Source organism: Dryobates pubescens, chromosome 8, assembly GCF_014839835.1.
Source record: "Dryobates pubescens isolate bDryPub1 chromosome 8, bDryPub1.pri, whole genome shotgun sequence".
In the NCBI taxonomy this organism is placed as follows: domain Eukaryota; kingdom Metazoa; phylum Chordata; class Aves; order Piciformes; family Picidae; genus Dryobates; species Dryobates pubescens.
The window spans coordinates 5,801,630-5,816,331 of NC_071619.1; the positions used below are offsets into that span (position 1 = coordinate 5,801,630).

Here is a 14,702-nt window from a genome sequence, read left to right on the forward strand (position 1 = left end):
ACTTAGTGCAGTAAAACACCTGTGAATGTGCTGAAAGCCCAGGTCTTCAGCAGACCATAGCAGCAGCAGAATGAAGCACACTCCATCTCAGAGGAACCTCTAGCCATTCCTGTCAGTGCCTTAGAATAAAGGCATGTCCAGGGACTTCACTCATGATTGCATGCAGATACGCCCTGGAAAAGAAGCCACTCATACATAGCTCTCTCACCGGCCTCAGAACATCATCACTGAATTAATTTGGGCCTCCTGCAGTTATGGGACATGGAGCAACCAGAGCCTGAGCTTCATTAGTATTGGCTTCTGGGCATGTTTGTTAAAGGGGAGGCAGGGTGTGGTGGTGTTACTGTTTGAAGTGAAGCCACTGGAGGTCCATGCTAAAAAGAAACCTCAAAGAAGGTGAGAAAGAATCTTGCTTCAGGCCACTGATCATCTTCGCTGCAGCTCTCTGTTCAGGGGCAGGAGCAATGCAGCACACATCCTGCACTGTGTCACTGAGCCTACAGAAAATCCATGCAGCATCAAGATCTGTGCCCTGCAGATAACATGTTCCACATTTCCTCTTCCACTCCTCAGTCCTCTGAGACTTGTTCTGGACATTCCCTACCATGCTACTCTACACAGGTTTTCTCTCACAACAAAAGTAGAAGTTCTCCAAGGTTTTACTTCAGTGTACTATGTCAAGTATATCTAAGAACTAAGTGAGTCTCAGGTGAGAGTCTTTAGGTCCCATCTTGGAGAGCAGGAGGTGGCGAATACACCACTTACCCTATCCACTTCCCAGGCCCTGCTTAGATTTTTGGTGCATTGTATGTGTGCTGGAATTTGGACAAGGGAAACTCTTCCATGGACAAATCCAGCAAAGCAGCCTGGTGGCAGTTAAATGCTTCCTTTCTTTCAATTGCTTACTTCAGTGATTGTATTTTTGCTGTAGGTGGGACAAAATCAAATCAAAATCAGAAAATTATAACAATTTATTGCAGCTGTTGGAAACAAGACTCAGTGAAGGGCAGAAGCACCAATTCACTGGAGGTATTTTTACTTTCTATTGCTGCAGTCCCTATCTACTGCCAGTGCTATCCTGAACTGGACAATTTGCACATCCAGGGTGGAGATGACCTTTGCTTTGACCATTTAATGGGGTAATTTTTAACAGGCATGTAGGCCCATGGACTTCAGCAGGTTGGCACATTGTTTCTCTTGTTTCCCCCATGTTTGTAGACATTTCCTGCCCAGCCACTTCACAGCCCTCAGAAGGGCTGGTATGGATGAGGACATAATAACCCATTTTCTATTTCATTTCATTTTCTATATTTCTATTGGAATGGGCTGCCTGGGGAGGTGGTGGAGTCGCCATCACTGGGGGTTTTTAGGAGAAGACTTGATGGGGTACTTGGTGCTGTGGGTTAGTTGCTTGGGCGGTGTTGGATTGGTTGATGGGTTGGACGCGATGATCTTGAAGGTCTCTTCCAACCTGGTTTATTCTATGTATTCTATTCTATTCTATTCTATTCTATTCTATTCTATCCTCTTCTTTTGAGGACCAGCACTGAGAAACTTTGGGGATTTTAGGAAACTCTAGCCTCTTGTGAGCAAACCTTGGCTGATGCACTGTACCATATGCTGTGCAAATTACTGGTGAGGACTGCTGGGCAAACCTGAGACAGTGAAGAATGGGAAAGACACAGGGACATTTTTAAGCGTCTGTTTGTCTTAAAGGCAAACATAGATTCTAAGAGAGACTTTCCTTTAGAAAAGATTTGTGCTGCTTGTTTCCCCTTCCCCTAAAAGACCAGACCCCAGATAAATGTTCCCTCACTGCTCTGCAGGGCACGACCCAGTTCCCTGCTTGTCAGCCTGCAGGCCCCAGGCAGTTCCATGTTAGGTGCTCCCTGGACATCTCCACACAGGTGGGGAGTAAGGAAGGTCTCTGCATGGGTTATCTGCTTAAAACTCCACAACTATAGGTCTACAATTTGGCCTTGGGAATTTCCTACAAAGCTGCCTAACCATAGGAAAGAAAAGAACCCAAAGTTTCCCTTTTGGATTGGTCTCACTCTTGAAAATCCACTGCCCGAGTCTCAGTTGCTTCCCTGTAGCATCAGTGTAGTGCCCAGCCCAGGCTCTGGAGGTCCAAAGCAGCAAGCTGCCAGCTGGGGATGGCTGACCCAGCAGTGTATGTAGCAGTTGCTGCAGTACAGCCCTCTGCAGCGCAGAGCTGTTGGGAACACATGAATGTACTTCCATGTGCAAACTCACAAGGATCCATTCCAGTCATCAGCCCCACAGTGGGACAGTGCCAGCCAGACTAAGCATATTTTTTATTTCCCTCCAGTGAAATGCATAAGCCCAGTGAAATCCAAGTCTAGGGTTTTTTTCTCTCTCTCTCTTTTTTTTTTCATTTTTAAAGCTGTTTGACCATTTTCCCCTGCTCCCCTCCTCCCCACAAATGTGAGGTTTATGACCCCTGAGTAATGACTGTGGAATGCATCGCATCCTACAGCCATCTGAAGGCATCTGGCAATGGGAATCTTCACAGCATGTCAAAAATACACAGATAATACCACTGTAAATAGCTAAGATCAAAACAAGTCAAATGTCAAAGCTAATTTGCTGTCAAGTATATAGCCCCAGACCACTTCCCCCTGTATAAAGAGAACTGCAGTTCCCAAGTGTGGCTTGCTCCCCACCAAAAGAATCTTGTTCTCCACCAGCTCTCTCCTCAAGCTCTGAATGAACAAGAGCAGTTATTGCCCTTTGCTGCTTTATTTTTCTGTAGCTTTTGTGCTGGCTGCTGCCGAGGCTGAGACTGGGAAATGACACCTCAGGTTTGCCCGCCATTTTTCTGTTGTGGAAAAGGACTCCGGGGAGAGATATTTACTGTTTTCTACGGCTCAGTCAGAGGGTGAGAAGGAAAAGTTGTTCCAGGAGTTCCCATTACAAAGCATTTTTTCACATAGGCTCACTTCTCGTTTTTAAGGGCTGTGAGATTAAAGAGCCGGCAGCGCTGGAACAGGAAGTTTGCTGTACGTCCAGAGGTCAGGTGGGTCTCAGACAGCCACCGCTTCCAGCTCTCTTTTGTATACACACTGCAGATTGCAATGTACGTCCCGGGCTGGATGTAGTCATGGTAGTGATGGGGGCCCAAGAGTTCAGGGGGAAAGGAAGAGAGGGGGAGCAGGAAAACGGCTCAGCACAGTCTCTCCTCAGGCTGTGATTTCATAAGACAAAGCACTGGGCGGCTGTTCAGCAAGCTTAAGGTATTCCCACGCCCCCACAGCTTTTTCCTGCCATCAGATATGTCAGCATGACTGCTTGTGGGGTCGCTCTCAGTGACATTCGGGAACTGATCCCACTTAAGAAAACATCTTTTACTTTTTGTTTCATCCCATAGAGTTGTTTTCTTTATTCCTTTTCAAATGCAGTCGGTTCCTTGCTTTGATTACAGCAGAGGCCTCACAAAGCAGTTGTGCTGGTGTGAAAAATGGGGTGGGCACAAGTGGGCAATTGGGTCTGAATAAAGAGAACAGAGCATGTTAAACTGTTAGGGATATGGCACACTTTGTGTCATGAAGTCCATGACAGAGTGGGCCTGTGGTGGCCCTCCCTTAGGTCCTTCAATTTGAGATGCACCATCACACCTGTAGTTATTAAGCACTCAGTTAAGAAGGGTGTCATTGTCTCCAAGAACTTCGAGGTTCACACTGCTGGAGTTGAATATTTTTGCAAAGTCAGAAGTGTTTCAGCTGTCAGCCCTGAGTAAAAAAGGGAAGCAAGGAGGTGGACTAAAATCCATTTACATCTTGCATCCTCTGGGGGAGATGGTTGTTCTGCTGGCTTAGCAGGCCAAGTGCAGACAGGCCCTGCTTAGAAGGCCACTGTACTGGCATGTTATCCTGTGTCCCAACTGTTCCACTCCAGTACCACATTTGAGCGCAGGAAGATGAAATACTGATGTCTGTTTCTCCCTTTTAGGTATTCCTCATCCATTGTCTTGTGGCTGGACAGCAAGTCAGGAGACCTAAGTTCAATGCTTTCAACTTTCTGAACTTGGGCAAGTCACTGCAATTCACTAGCTTCAGGTTTCCCTCATACCCTTTGAGGGTTTTTTTTTGCAACAGATAACCAACATGTGCCCCATGGATCAATGCAGTCTTCAGGGTAGGTTAAGACTCACTGAGACTTTTGATTGAACAGCTCATCATGAAGTGTGGCCAGAAGCTTTTGCCAACTTCTGCCACTTCTCTCAATAGACTCTGGTCAAGAGCAATGTGGGCCAGAGGGCTAAGGCTGATGTTGAATAGTTAACTATAAAGAGCTCTAAAGATTTTGCACTGTTCTTTCGTTAACTGCAGAGGCAAGTGGCTTGGCTAAGCTAAAAGATCTCCATCCTCTGTCAGGCTGAGGGAGTGATATCCTGAAGAAGGATGTGAGGGTGGAGGGAGAACAGATTGAGCTCTGAGAGCCACACAGTCTGTGCTAGGTTAGTGTCCAGGGCAGAAGATGGGAAAAAGCCTCTGCTTGGCACACTTGCCTTGGTGGGTATTAAAATGGGGCAGTATTGTTTGGATGTAACTCCAGTTAGTTACATCCTGGACAAGATGGCCTCTAGTCTTCATAGCTGGGAAGAGTAAGAGGCTGGATGTAAATTAATAGTGCATCCTTGGGCAGCCTAATGAAACAGCAGAACCAAAGTCAGGCCTGGCAGGAGCAGACTGAGAGGCTGACTGCTGCTGAGGGTCTTCACACTTAAAAGTAGATCCATTATCTATCTACCATTATTTAGGCTATGCCAGCCCCCATACCACCAGCTTGGGGAGCAGAGTTGATGGTAGAAGCAACCCTCTCTTTAGGACTAGCCCAGTAAGGCTACCAAAGGGAAACAGTGCTCCCCCTTGGCTGCCTGCTGCCTGACTGTGGATTTGGGCTAGATACTGCAGAGACAACAAAATGCAGCTGAGTCCATTCAAGAAATTCATTGACAAACACTTTGAGGTCTTTATGTGAGCCCAAGCGTTTGCTGTGACACAGGAGAGGAGCTAATCATCAAAGCAGGTTTTACAATGAATGAACTGCTGCTGAGAAATGCACACTTTACAGCCTGGGTGCTATGCTGGATGTTAAATGACTGCCAGGAGCAAACTCAGTGGTATCTCAGTTAGCTCTTAGCCTAATTACCATTTACAGAGAAGTCCCAGCTAGCTGAATGAGGACTGCATTATGAAGGACTTAAGTAAGGTTTATTAATGTGACTACATGAATAATTCTCCTTGCAGGGATGCATTTAAGAGCACAGATATTGTGGGAGTACAAAGCCAGTGTTTGAGATTTTGAATCATCTAGAAAAGGGGAGATGGGGGTGGTGGGTGGTGTGTTAATGTTTTGGCTTTTTCTGTTCTCTCTACCTGTCCCCCTTCAAAAAAAGACCAAAAAAAAAAAAACCCAAAAGCTTTAATCCTCCAACTCACCAGGCTAGTGAAATGATAGTGGGTAATGGAAAATAAACTTCTGCTGAGGCCAGTAAATATTGGATCAACTAAATCCAGTCTCCCTGGAGAGAGACTGTTTACAAAGGCCTGGAGTGATAGATGAGGGGCAATGGCTTCAAACCAGAGACAGGCAGATTTAGACTGGATGTTAGGAACAGGTTCTTTACTATGAGGGAGATGGAACACTGGAACAGGTTGCCCAGGGAAGTGGTTGGGGCCCCACCCTGGAGATACTCAAGGCGAGACTCAACAGGGCTCTGGACAACCTGATCTAGTTGAGGATGCCCCTGCTGACTGCAGAGGGGGTTGGACTAGGTGACCTTTGGAGGACCCTTCCAACCCAGCCCATTCTGTGATTGAAATGTGCCATGGTGCTGAGGTAGCCCTGAGCACACCGCTTCAATGCTCTGCCGTTGCTCCGAACTCTTGGCACTCCAAGTTTTATTTTTCCATAACCAACTGACTGTTCAGCTTCCTGAAAATTACATTTGTGCCCTTTGGGAGCAATCCCAGCAGAGGACCCTCTCTAGAATTTTTCTGTGTCCTGCCTGTTCAAGTGTGACAATGGAGTTACCACTGGGGCATGCAGACCAGCCATCTGACTAGGGGGGAAAGCTAGCTGAAAATTTGACCTGTGAGAAACAAATAGTAGCTTTTAGTCATACTCACAAGCCCAGCAGGCTCCAGTGCTGACCCCACCTGGAGTACTGCATCCAGTTCTGGAGCCCCTGTTACAGGAAGGATCTGGAGGTGCTGGAGCGACACGCTCCAGAGAAGGGCCATGAGGATGATCAGAGGGCTGGAGCTGCTCTCCTGTGAGGACAGACTGAGGGAGTTGAGGCTGTTCAGTCTGGAGAAGAGAAGGCTCCAAGGAGACCTTATTGTGGCCTTCCAGTATCTTAGGGAGGCCTAGAAGAATGCTGAGCAGGAACTTTTTAGGGTGTCAGGTAGTGATAGGACTAAGGGGAGTGGAACAAAACTAGAAGTGGGTAGATTGGATGTTAGGAAGAAGTTCTTCCCCATGAGGGTGGTGAGACACTGGAACAGGTTGCCCAGGGAGGTGGTGGAAGCCTCATGCCTGGACGTTTTTAAGGCCAGGCTGGATGTGGCTGTGAGCAACCTGCTGTAGTGTGAGGTGTCCCTGCCCATGGCAGGGGGGTTGGAACTGGCTTGAGGTCGCTTCCAACCCTAACAATTCTATGATTCTATGATAAGGGAAGGGGTGAGAGCAGGCACTGCCATGCAGTGGGGAACACCTCTAGCAGTGCAAGTCGGTAGAATAGAATAGAATACAATAAACCAGGTTGGAAGAGACCTTTGAGATCATTGTGTCCAACCTATCATCCAACACTACCCAATCAACTAAATCATGGAACCAAGCATCCTGTCAAGCCTCGCCCTGAACACCCCCAGCGACGGCGACCCCACCACCTCTTCAGGCAGCCCATTCCAGTGGGCAATCACTCTCTCTGTGACACATAGCCTGTAGACACATAACCTGAAGTCACAGCTGCTGCTGTCCTGACAGGCAGCCCTGGACATTCTCATCCTTGCTGATGAGGGTCAGGGGGACCTTATGGAGGTAGTGATAGAAGAGTGCTCTCAGCCACCATGACTGCTGGCACAGGGAGGGCTCTGCCCCATGCCCCTTTCCCACGGTGGCCACACTGCTGAGCCACCTGGGTCTTGAAAGGAACTGGTAAACCGTTCTTTGTTGATTGGAGTTAAGAATGAGCCTTCAGAAAAACATCTGCCTAGAGACAATCCTGCCCTAGGAAGGGTTAATCCTGCCCAAAGGATTCCTGCCTGTTGCTGGTGCTGCCGTTCTGCTCTTGCCTATGGAGGTACCTCCTTCAAGGAAGGACATTCCTATGGCTCTCCTTTCTCCACAACCCCTGCTCCCTTTATCTCATCTTTCTTTCTTCAATCAGACTGTTACATATGGACAAACATGCCCATTACCCTGCTTTATCTTTGCCTGGCAGACTCCTAGCAGCCTGTGTCTGCTCCCACAGGCTTGGCCTTGTCCCATGACAGTTCTACCAAAGCAGAACTAACCTCTTTACAGGTCCCAGGATTTGTCTTCTTTTGTCTTCACCTCATGGGGACACCCAGGAAAGCTCACCCAATATTAACTAGATTACATTTACTAATCACCACCCCCCTGAACTAAAATGCCTTTAGTTAGATTAGCTCACTGTGGAATGGACCAAACTTAAACAACTTGAAGACACTTAAACTCTGAGGATTTTATTAGATTTTCTGGAGATTTCAAGAGAGATACTAAAGCTGTTACTGCTTACCAGCTCAGCACCACTCCTCAGACATCCACCACCACCTTGAGCTGCAAATGAAGATGTGAGCACTGTGTGCAAATACAGGCAAGTTATTTCAAGCAGCCTTCCTTGGTGGGTGAGCTGCAGTAGTGCTGAGAATGAAGTACCACAACAGCAATAGTATTTGGTGGGTGGCCAGTGAGAGACAAGCACTGGACAGACTTCTGGACAAGATCTCTTGACAGTCAGTACTGTCTGTGACCTCTTAGCAGAAACCTCTTCCTATGGCAGGAACCCCCATGTGCCCTTAGTGTAAGTGTGCTGTCTGTGTGGGGGACTGGAAAGGTCTGCTCCAAGACTGACCACATGCACTTGTGTAGTCACCTTCCACCCCACAATGCCTGTTGCTGGCAGAACTGCTGCAGTTCTGTGCTGCCTGGGGATAGGCAGGATGATGGTGTGGATGTACAGGGACCTCAGGCATTGTGGGACACTCTTTGCTCCTGCCACTTGTGCATGAGGTGACACACACACCATTGCCTGACTTAGCTAGTAGCGACCTCAGTGGCCTGTGCCCCTGGGCGATGCTCCCAGTTGCTTTCTTCCTCCAAAAAAACCCATTTCTGGGCACCTGGCCTGCAGTGTGAAACAGCCTTTGTGTGATATTTTGTCAGCTACAAATAATTGAAAAAGGCCTGCATAAAGTCCTAATTGTGTCACAGAACAGGCTCTTCAGTCATTCATCTTCCTATTAAACTTGTGAATTTCAGCTACTCAGCCCTGTTGGAGTTATTTTCCCCTTCCCCTCCTTCTTCTTTTAAGCTTCTATTTATATTCCCTCAGTTGTCTCTGCCAGAAGATCTCATGTGGATACATTAGGCCTTTTCAAAAGGAAAGTTGGATTACAGCGATTTTTCTCCCCGTAGGACACAACAGCTTCATCATTCATAACAGAGCTATACACTATAACTTCATTATAGATGGCATGAAGCTGGCCTAGTTAAACAGAATACTTAATGACAGTTGGGAAGGCAAAGGATATTCAGCTCCACTGCTCTGTGTGGGAAAAGGGAAACTGCACTTTTTGGTATCTACTGAGGAGGATTTCTTGACTCTTAATTAAATCTGTTTTCACAAGACCAAAAAAAAAAAAACAAGAAGAAAAAGTGGAAGACTCAACTGACACGGGTGGGATCAGTCACCTGGTAGTTACTTCCACTTTGGCAGGTAGTTTGACATATCCTAATGTCTAATAGACAGCAGATGAGGAGCCTGGAAAGGAGCCTGGAGAAGAGGAGGCTCAGGGGAGCTCAGGGGAGACCTTATTGCTATCTACAACTACCTGAAGGGAGGGCGTAGCCAGGTGGGGGTTTGTCTCTTCTCCCAGGCAACCAGCACCAGAACAAGAGGACACAGTCTCAAGCTGCACCAGGGGAGGTTTAGGCTGGATGGTAGGAAGAAGTTCTTCACAGAAAGAGAGATTGGCCATGGGAATGTGCTGCCCAGGGAGGTGGTGGAGTCACCATCACTGGAGGTGTTTAGGAGGAGACTGGATGAGGCACTTGGTGCCATGGTTTAGTTGATTAGATGGTGCTGGGTGGTAGTTTGGACTTGATGATCTCAAAGGTCTTTTCCAGCCTGGTTAATTCTGGTTCTGGTTTGAAACTTCAGCTCCTTAGCCTCCACTGAAACACCCTTCAGTGTGTTGGTGCTTTTCTGTACAGACCACAGGTTCTTGTTCTTCTCCCTTTCCCACTTCAGCAGTGCTGACCTCAGAAGTGTGCTCTGCTTATTGACTTAGAGTGAACAGAAGTGGCTTAGGCCTAAGGAATCTGTGGACTGAAAAAAAACCCTCCTTTTTTTTTTTTTGGGGGGGGGGGGGGATGCCAGAATAAATAGCCTTCTGTGAACTCAGAAGTTGACATCAGACCACAGTTTGAAGCGATCATGGAGGAGGCTTAAGAAAACCACAGTGAAAGTGTAGCAAGATGTAACAATTAATGGTTTCCCCCTTTTTGACAAAAGTAGTTTTTCCTCATGCTTGGGTAAGTTCTAGTGGTGCTGAAAGCTGCCAAGAGTTCAGCTCTGTTGAGGCAAGTCCTCTACTAGCAGCTTGATACTCCACACAAGTGTTTGGTTTTTTTGTACCAGCCTGCAAGAGGTTTTGGGTTACTGGCAAAACCCATAAGTGTGGATGAAGTTTCTAGTATTTGTTCATCTGAAAGCCCTGATTTCCTATCTGATTCCCCCAGATCTTAGGACCATGGCTGGTTAAGTATCAGAAATCTGTATTGGAAACTCTCGGGGCTGCCAATAGCCATGCCCTGTGGCACCTGTGTTACGTGCCAAAATACTGTGTACTGATGCCCCTTGAGGTCTGTTGCTGCAGGCATTCTCATGAACAGTTTGGAAGGGGGCACAGAATGCTTTTTGCCTCCTTAAAGGGTATTGAACACTGTCAAAGGAAAGTTGAGGAGCTTCTCTGGAGAGGGGAGAAGGTCTGAAGTGGCAAATAAGTATAAGGAAGAAATGGCTCCAAGAGGAAGAAATGCCCTGGCTGTTGAGCACTCTGGTCAGTGTGTCTCATACTTTGGCCAGAAGGTGGTACTCTGTTTGTTGGGAAAATAAAACAATCTGTGCTATTAGAGCCCCCCTGCAATTTGGTCAGTTTGAAGTCAAAAACTGAAGAGGAAATTTCAAAGAATAGGAAACCAAATGAAGCTCATCAAAAAAGACATCCGGTCCTGCTGTCCATGGGAAATCCCCCGCTCGCTCCAGCCACCCTCTTCCCAGCCACACGTTTTGGAAACACTTAATGTCTGAGAGAATCCAAAACATTGCTGGAATGTATCAGTGATGAAGCTTTTGTATAGCTGAGCAGCTAAACAGTTTTGGTTTGTTTGTCTAAGGGCCAATTGTCTTGCCTTTCATTGGTGAAAGTCAGAAATAGTTGGACAGAAGTCAGTGTAAGGCCAGGTCAAGCTTGGGGGAGATTTTGGTCATCTCTTCTCTTCTATGGCCAAAATCATGAAGCACTTCATAGGGAAGCAAGAAGACCTCAAAAGCAACATCCATAGACAGCACACTTGCAAGTCTTCTGAGATCAATGATTCATGTCCTGTTCTCCAACAAAGTACTCATTCCTCTTCCAGTGAGTAGCTTTGCTTGCAGCAACCATGCTGTCCCAGACAGTGACCCATCTGCCTCTGTTTCTTCTGGCCCTTTCTTCACTGACTGAGCCCTGGCAGGCCCCCAGTTCTTTCCTGGAACCAAGGAACTACTCTGGTCTGCTACAAAGCATCCATAAAGGCTATTCCTGGGGAAAGATGTTTCATTGCTGCTCATGCTCCTGAGTTGGTAGCCTGGGATCCTGAACACATTTCTGCAGTAAGCCATGTGGCTTCTCTCACAAAACTGAGACCTGAGTGGCTCAGTATTTTGGCATAGAATGCAGAGTCTTTGATCATATGAGTCAGGGCATTTAACAGTGTCCAGCTCTTTAGAGCTCCCTGAGGAATAAATGGAGGCCTCTGCTCAGTTTCCCACCAACTATCCCCTTCACCCCCAAGATCAGAAATTCTGGACAATGGGCAGGATTCAGCAGATCAGGAGTAAAAGATGTTGGTGGGAGCTCCATAAGCATACTGAACTCCTGCCAGTGTCTGCTCTGTGCTCCTGGCAGAGAAAATTGAGGACACCCAAGAAGACAGCCAAGCCTGTGACTGATGATCCCCCTTATCTAGCCCCATCTGTGTGGTCCTACCTGCTTTTGTGGACATGTTCAGGTGGTCTGTTCCTTCCAACTGCAGGTGCTTGCCATTTACCTGCTGCTGTCTCAGTCTTCCCTGACTCTACTGTGATTCAGTTTGGCTTCCTCAGCTGGGAGAAGAACCTGCCATTTTAGTTTTCCAAAATTTCATCATGGAAGTGGGTCCAATAATCTGAAAATGATTCTAGGAAGATAGATACCATTTGGCCAGAGGCAGAGGGGAAGGAGAGAGAGAAAGAGAATTCTCCCTTTCAGACAGCAGCGTTGTTTTACTGCCTCAGTTATCCTTGTGTCCACAGGCTTCCTTGCTGTTCAGAGGGATCTACATGTGGACAAGGGCAATTCTCCCTTCAGATTATGGAAGCTTTACAGCCCAGCATTGTGGCCAGGGATGCCAAAATGCAGAAGCTTTTGGCTTCCTTGTTTCTTGGAATTTCACAGGACACACCTCAGTGTTAAACTCAGCTCAGATCTGTCAGAAAGCCCACCTCTGCTCACATCTCATGACAGTTGCTCTTAGTTGGACTCGATGATCTCAAAGGTCTTTTCCAACCTGGTCTATTCTATTCTATTCTATTCTAGTTTTATGCCTGCTTGATCCCAACTGTCCACAGACATGTTACACACAGGGTCTTTCTCAGTCTAACTAAACCTCAGAATACAACAGTCTGTTTGGAAAAAATAATATCCCAAAGTATTTTGGATACTTCCTACTGCAAGAAGAAGGGGACAACAGGAAGAACTTGTATTCCTCTGGCATTAGTGTTCGTCCCAATGTTGCTTGCCCAGCAATTGCCATGGGCCTAACCAGCAGTTCTGGGATTCCAGAGCATCCTTATCACAGCTCAGGAAGGGAAGGAAGGGACAAGCAGGGGATCTAAAGGCTCTGGGGCCTGAAGACAGGAATCACAAGTATCTGACATCTTGATCTTTCGAATCATCTTTAATTAGTTTGCTTAAGTGGTATTATCCTTAATTAGTCTTGCTGAGTTCAGGGTGACTACTCCTCTGCTTTGAGATACAGGCATGCTTCAAAAGTTTGCAAGGGCCTGCCCTGCTAGAACCAGCTGGAAAGAGCTCTAAGAGAACTATTCATACATGACAGATATTTATTTAACCTGATTCTTCTCCAGTCTACAGCACTGCTGTCTGCTTGCTGGATCTGATGGTTCAGGCACTTGGCTTGCCTGTCTTTTTGTGCAGTAGTTATGTGCTGGCAAGAGACGAGAGGTGCTCCAGCTTCAGCTTCCTTGAGCAGCAGTAGCCCTATATCTAAAATTGTTCTCCTATGGAAAGTTTCCATGCAGCAGATGTCACTTTCTGTTTCTACCAGAGACACAGATCAGATCTTCTGTGAGGTGTCACCCCTGTCAAGAACAGCCTGGTAGGGTTGGAGGGGTTGCAAGGGCACAGAGGGACCCAATGAGTGGCAGGATGGTGCTCTTCCAGCCCAGCTGCTTGCTTCCCTGGGGATACAGAAGAGCCTGCTTATGGCTGTTTTCACAGAATGTGAGGAGGGACATACAATGAATGTTTGGGGGTTTATCTACATACATGGTACCAACACTTCCCTTGGCTTCCTTGGACCACAGATGTCAGTGGTCTGTGGGCTGACAGGCCCAAAACCTGGGAAATTTTTATGAGCCTCTGACTGGCTTTGTCTTACTGCTATTTCCTTGCTGATGCCATGACCCTGCTATTGTACAGAAACAGTGATGCTCCCCATACCACCCTTCTCAGATGGACATGTGGAAACTAACATTTGCGAGTACTCCAAGCTCTTTGGATGTGGGTCGATGGCTTGCAGTGCAGAATCAATGTGCAAGAAGGTGTGTGGTTTGGGAATCCACCTATCATCCCCTCAGGTCTCTGCAAGAAAAGGTTTGTTTCATTGCAGGCTTGTCCACACTTCAAATTCTGAGCCAGGCCCAACCTATGCTTTGCCCAGGCCCTAAAGCCTGTGAGTCCTGAGGGTCAAAGCAGTGGGATGAGGATTAATCTCAGAACAATGTGACCTTGGTGTGATGTCATGCTTCAGGGGAAGGAGAACACAGCCAGTGGATATAGCTCTGGTGAATGATGCAGAGCTGACTTCTGCTTATTTTTCAGGTCCCATTGATTTTCTAGGTAATGGCTGTATCTCTCTCCACAGGAACAGTAGAGCTACCAACCCAGGTCAGATGCCTAACCTCTCCTCCTGCCAGAAAGGCCTTATAATAGGCTCTTGTGTTCCCACACTGATGGCTTAACCTTAACTCTCAAGGGAAAGCTTCTTCTGTGTCCTTTGTCTTGTACTGGATGCTCACTTCTCCATTTATTATGATTTGTGCCCTTTCAGCATGGTGGCTCTGTCGTACGGTGGTGGAAGTCAGGCAGGAGAATGTTAGTGGAACCAAACGACCGAGACACCTTTCTGTGATCTGCTCTATCCAAGAGGCAGGTCCTGCCAGGAAGCCTTAATGAACCGGCTGAAAAGGGAGAGTGCAAACTCACTGGCTCAGGCTGCAACCAGCAGCTGCTCCAGGAAGGTGGAAGGAGAACGCAAGTTTTCGGGCTGGCAGGAGGTAGGCTGCTGGCAGACCCCACCAGCCTGGGATCTTAGCAGCAGGAGCCATCAGGACCACACATAGCTGTTCTGGGATGACCAAATCTTTGAAGGTGCCCAAAGTCCCACTGCAGCCAGACCAAATCCCTTTCTAATACAGGGAGCAGACAGGGCACCCCTGCCCCGAGTCTGGCGCTGAGAACAGGAAGGAGCCCCAGGAGACACTTCACAGCCTCAGCGCAGCACCCAGGTACCCTCCTTCTGTCACCGTCCCTGACCTGCTCTTCTCGCAGGGGACCGGCAGCCGGAGGACCCCTGCGCCGAAGAGGAGGGTCTGTGCCGTGCCTCGTCCCGCGATCCCCGATCTCCATCTCGGCCTCGAATCCCCGTTCCCCATCCCGAAGCGCCGATCCCGGCCAGCTCCGCGGCTCCGGGGCGGGGCAGGCGGGGCGGGGCGGCCCGGGCCGGCCGGGGGATCCGGCGCGGCCGGAGCGAGAGAGCTCGGGAGAGCGGCGGCGGAGTGGAGCCGTGTTGCGTCCCGTCCGGGAGCCGGCGGGCTGCGGTCCCCCTAGCTGCAGCCCCCATGGAGAAATACAAAGGTGAGGCCAGGCTCCGCGCGTGTCCGT

General features: G+C 48.0%; 1 protein-coding gene across 1 annotated transcript in view; it reads left to right on the forward strand.

Moving 5' to 3' along the window:
• Positions 1-14,532: 14,532 nt before the first annotated feature.
• Positions 14,533-14,702, forward strand: part of AFAP1L2 (actin filament associated protein 1 like 2) — an 85,318-nt gene continuing 85,148 nt past the window's right edge. Inside the window, exon 1 of the mRNA XM_054163418.1 lies at positions 14,533-14,675. Coding sequence (XP_054019393.1) covers positions 14,660-14,675 — 16 coding nt within the window. The 5' untranslated portion in view covers positions 14,533-14,659. The remainder of the gene's footprint in view (positions 14,676-14,702) is intronic.